Here is a 5,334-nt window from a genome sequence, read left to right on the forward strand (position 1 = left end):
GATATTAAACAATCAAGATTAGCATTTCAACCAATGATAGGGGGTAACCATGGTGATGTAGTTGTTGTTCATGGAAACTTGACCAGGAAGAGTGTAGAAAGGTCTTGTGTCGTATGATAATTATAGATGGCCTTCCTTTCAGATTTGTTGAAAAAGAAGGTTTTAAACAATTTATGAAAGTAGCACAATCTTGTTTCCACATTCCTTCCCGTACCACTGTGACTCGTGACTGTTTTGATCTTTTTGATGAAGAAAAACGTAAGTTGATGGCTGTTTTTAAGGAAACACAACAAAGGGTGTCTTTAACCACTGATAATTGGACTTCCATACAAAGAATCAATTATATGGTCATTATTGCTCATTGGATTGATAAAAATTGGACTTTGCATAAAAGAATTATCAACTTTTGTCCAATCACTAGTACTCATAGAGGTGAAGATCTTGGAAAGTCTATTAGTAAGTGCTTATATGAGTGGGGATTGCATCGAATTTTTGCTGTTACAGTTGATAATTCTGGTTCAAATAGTGTCGCAATAACTGAGTTGTCTAAGCAATTAACTAAATGGGGGACCAACTCAATGGGTAGTAGTCACCTTCATATAAGGTGTATGACTCATTGTAAATATTATTGTTCAAGATGGTACAAAAGAAGCAAATGTGCCTATTGAACGAGTTAGGCAATCAATGAGATACATCAGGCAATCTCCTGCTAGGTTGAAAAAGTTTCAAGAATGTTGTGAAGATGAAAATCTTGCTAAAAAGTCTTTATGCTTGGATGTTCCTACAAGGTGGAATTCCACCTACATAATGTTGAGCAGGGTTATTGAATATGAAGGGGCAATTGTAGAGTACGCCGATCGTGATATTGGCTTGGCACTATATCTAAAGTTTGTTGATAAAAATTTTACAGGTACACTTTTGAGTAGTGATTGGAAAGGCGTAAAGAGAATTACAAAATTTCTTGAAATATTTTTTAGTCTTACTTTGAAGATATATGGATCACGATATGTTACATCAAATCTTCATTTTCTTGAAATTTGTCAAGTTGGTGTTTACTTGAATCAATTGATATCAAGTGAAGATCAAGTTTTGGCTAAAATGACAGAAAATATGAAGGAGAAATTTGACAAATATTGGGGTGATACTGAAAAAATGAATAAAATGGTATTCATACCATGTGTTTTGGATCCTCGTCACAAGTTTAGTACTCTTGGCTTTGCACTTAAGAGAATGTTTGGAGAAAAAGGGGCTGCTTTAGAAAATGGTGTGCAAACGTACATGGAAGCTTTGTTTAATGAGTATACAAAGCTCATTTCAAATGATAAAAGTGGCCAATTTTCTTCAACTGAGGTGGTACTTCTATTTCAAGTTCTGTAGGAGAATTTGAATTTTTTATGGAGGAATTACATAAACATAAATTTGAAAAGGGAGGAGCAAGTTCAAAGTCAGAATCAGTTAAATATCTTGATGAAGAAACTGAAATTGGAAAGTCTGATTTTGGTGTATTGCTTTGGTGGAAAGTTAACTCAGCTAGATTTCCATTTCTTTCTGAGATGGCTCGAGATGTCGACCATGGACTGACGAGGAGAATGCTCCCTTTTGGCGAGCTAGACACGGAAGAGTCACTAGAGATGAGACTATTTTGGCCACATCCCTTACTTGTTGGCTTTGCAAATTCATGCTTCCAAACACAAGAAAGTCGAGCATGCACGTTGAGGCATGGATTCTCGATCAAACTCAATATAATTGAAGAATGAATTTGATCGAACTCAATAATTATCTAAACATTTTACTCATTTAATATATAATTAAAATTATTAATTGAAACTTTTATAACTTAACAACTTCAAATTAATTCTAGGTTAGTGGGGAGGATTTGACCTTAATTTCCTCATTATCTATTTGTCAATCAATTGTTGTTTTGAAGATAAGGAAGAATAAAGTCATGATGATAAAATTAAAACAAGCGTTCCTTCATTAAGTAAAAGTCCCGTTTAGTTTGGATAATGAGTACTAAATGACAATACAAATTAAATATAGTTCAGTATTTTGAAAAGTTACAATAACGTGACATTAAACCAATGGAGATGTCTCAAAGTCAAATCCTTGATTAAGAAAAGCACTAGCTATCCATAGCTTCAAATTGCCAAAGTTTATGTCCACCTCATGACATTCTCTCACCTGCATATCCATTTCCACACAAAAAAACAAAGAAAAACAAAAAGGATCACTATACATAGATTTCCAATAAACAAAATAGGTGCAAATGAATTGATAATTATTTTCTTCATTCAATTTATTTATCTTACTTTGACTTTGACTTATTGAATTCAAGAAAATAAAGAAACATTTTTGAATATTATAGTTTAGACTAAAATGTATCAAAATATATATTTTTTAATTTTGAGATGTTAAATATATGAGGTGGAAAGTTGAAACTAAATAATTGTAAGAATAATGTAAGTTTGGTAACTTACATTAAGAGTGAAGGTGAAAATGTAATCATTGGTAGAAGTAGCCAAGTTGGAAGTTTGAACATTGAATCCATTGAGAGACTCAAGAGCTTTGAAAAGAGAAGCTGCAATGTGTCGCCCTTTGTTGCAAATTAATCTCACGTAAAATCCTTTTTCTTCTACTTGATTAATGTCCATCTGCAATATATACCATTAATTTATTTATGTTTTATTTGTTAATAAGTAATTAACAATTTTTTTAGTAAAAACTAAACAAACCTTTGTTATCCTCTTGATTGCTGGATAATAGGTTGTGAAATTCATTTTCTTGGCATTTTGAAATATTCCACTTTGATTAATTGATGACTCAAACTCTGCTATTTCAACTTTAAGCTTCTTGGCTTTGGTTTGTAGTCCTTGTACGTATAATATTGCATCTCCAATGATGGACGCTTTATCCATCTGCCAATCAAACAAAAAATCATCATGAAAGTGATTGAGGGTGAAGCCGCAGGGGCGGACCCGGTAAGCCAAACGCGGGTGCTCGAGCACCCATTGATTTCCAAATTTTTTTGTATATATATATATAAAATATGATACATATGTTATTATAATGTAAATGAGCACCCATAGGACAAAAGCAGTTGTGGGTGAGCTGGTTTAAATCTCTGCAATAAGTGGCGCGCGAAGTCACTGGCGAGGCTTCGAATCCCGCCAGTGAACACCCACAACCTTTAAATCCTGGATCCGCCATGAAGGGTCTTATCAATATTTGAAACTACATACATACATACCTTTGTGATATTAGGAACTAAGGATCGCAAAGCGTAAAGCTTTTCCTTCATTCTTCCTCTCCTTTTGCGCTCCGAAATCAAAGTTCTCGACCGGTCAGTCCTCGTGCCTTTGCTTGTTGGAGTCATTTTGGTGGTAGCCGTTGTGCCAGAAGATCCATCATCATCGTCATCATCATCATCATTATTATCCAGCTTGATTTCACAGTTATACAGCGAAATAGGATCTGGCAACGTTGTATCATAGAAATCCATCGACGATAATATTGGCTCAAATTGGGCATTGGCTGCGGAAAAACAACCTGTCATGTGTTCACAATCATAGTTTGGACAAAACTTTACAATAGGATCAGCAGTTTCACCCCTAATAAGCTCAATGAATTGTTCAAAATTATCCTCATCCAAGAAATTAATAAGCCCAATATCATTAACATTATTATTTTCCGTTGATGCATTACCACTCTCCATTTTATTTTATTTTTGAGAAATGGTGAGAGAGGTCTACTGGGGGATTTATAGATGTTTGATTAATATTAATTACTATGACAAGGGAATCGAATATAGTGACTTGGAGTTGTTAAAACTAATATTAAAACCCTAAGGGTTGTTGACAAATTTTAATTTAATCTAATATTAATTTTATTGAGGCATCAAATGAACCTTCACCAGATTCCACCACGTACTACTTTTTGTTTTAAGTATTGATGAAGTAAGAGAGGATGTCATGATCTAATTTTACTAATCTAATAACTAAAGATTCTTTTTATTTATTTGTGCCTCAATATATATATTAGTATCACGACTAAGACATCATTTAATATGCTCACTACTCTCACTCTGGGGTCGGAGCTACGCTGTCTTGTGGCTAACTGGACACTTTTCATTAAAAAATTATTTGGATAAATATTTTTTAATAAATAATTATTAATTTTAGTGATACTTTTATTTATAATCATTTATAGTAATGCCATAATAAATCTGCAATATATATTAAAGTGAATTATGTATGTAATATATATGTATTATAACCATTTTAAGATATATCATGCTTGATTGATAAAGAAATTTACACATTATATTAAAATGTGATAACTGCATTATTCATCAATAGAAGTTGTATTACATGTGTTTTTATAAATTGTTCTCTATTATATGTATTAAAAATGTAATATAAATGTATTAAAAGTGATCAAGTGAAAATAAATGTTGTTGCTATAAATAATAAATATTTTTTTAATATAGTATATTTATATAAGTTTCCCAAAATTATACGGTGTATAAAGGATGACAATTTCAATCCATATAAGTGAAATAAATCTATTCTTCCCATATTAATTAAATGAAATGGCCATCACTCATATTTTCTTAAAGAAAGAATTTTCACATATAGTCACTCAAAAATAACTTAATTATGCTTCATATCTATAGTTTGTTAATTCTCATTCATAGCTACATGTTAGAGAGAGGAGAGATGAGTGATTGAGAGAGGTAGAAGAGAGGCGAGTGAGAGAGCGTAGAGAGTAGAGAGAGGCGAAATGTATATATATATATATATGTTAAATCGTGTACGTATAGCTATCAAATAATGGTATATATGTAACTGGTATATATATTTACTTGTATATGATCTAGCGGCCAAGAATGTCAAAGGGAGGAGAGAGACAAGCAGAGAGGGGAGGGAGTGGGGAGAGGCGGATTGTGTGTGCGCGCGAGAGAGAGATCGGTAGAGAGAAGAGAGGAGAGCAAGTGTGTGTGTGTCTGGCGAACGAGATCGGAAGAGAGAAGAGAGGAGAGCAATAGTGTGTATAAAAGAGGACATGCTACGTAATTATATCTAAAATTAAGTTGTGAGCCGTAATTGATTCAAACTATAGCTATATTAGATAAGCAACCAATATATGTTTATTTTTCTGCATAATTTTCCGTTCTTAAATGGATAATATAAACTTCAACCTGTTTAAGTTCATACAAATATTATGAACAAAATGGGTAAAATGAGAATATCCATATACTCATATATCACACTAACTTATGATAAAAATATCTAGTTGCCCTATTTGTTTTTGAGAATAAAAATAAAATATTGGGGG

At 32.6% G+C, this 5,334-nt stretch overlaps 1 protein-coding gene across 1 annotated transcript; it reads right to left on the bottom strand.

Moving 5' to 3' along the window:
* Nucleotides 1-1,952: 1,952 nt before the first annotated feature.
* Nucleotides 1,953-3,736, bottom strand: LOC107022609 (transcription factor FER-LIKE IRON DEFICIENCY-INDUCED TRANSCRIPTION FACTOR). Its single transcript, XM_015223204.2, has 4 exons — nt 3,248-3,736; nt 2,733-2,915; nt 2,478-2,651; nt 1,953-2,181 (listed from the first exon to the last, which is right to left on the bottom strand). The coding sequence occupies exons 1-4, from the start codon at nt 3,710-3,712 to the stop codon at nt 2,074-2,076; spliced, it is 930 nt and encodes a 309-aa protein (XP_015078690.1). The 5' UTR covers nt 3,713-3,736; the 3' UTR covers nt 1,953-2,073.
* Between the last annotated feature and the right edge of the window lie 1,598 nt (nt 3,737-5,334).

This window comes from Solanum pennellii, chromosome 6 (assembly GCF_001406875.1).
Source record: "Solanum pennellii chromosome 6, SPENNV200".
Classification (NCBI taxonomy): domain Eukaryota; kingdom Viridiplantae; phylum Streptophyta; class Magnoliopsida; order Solanales; family Solanaceae; genus Solanum; species Solanum pennellii.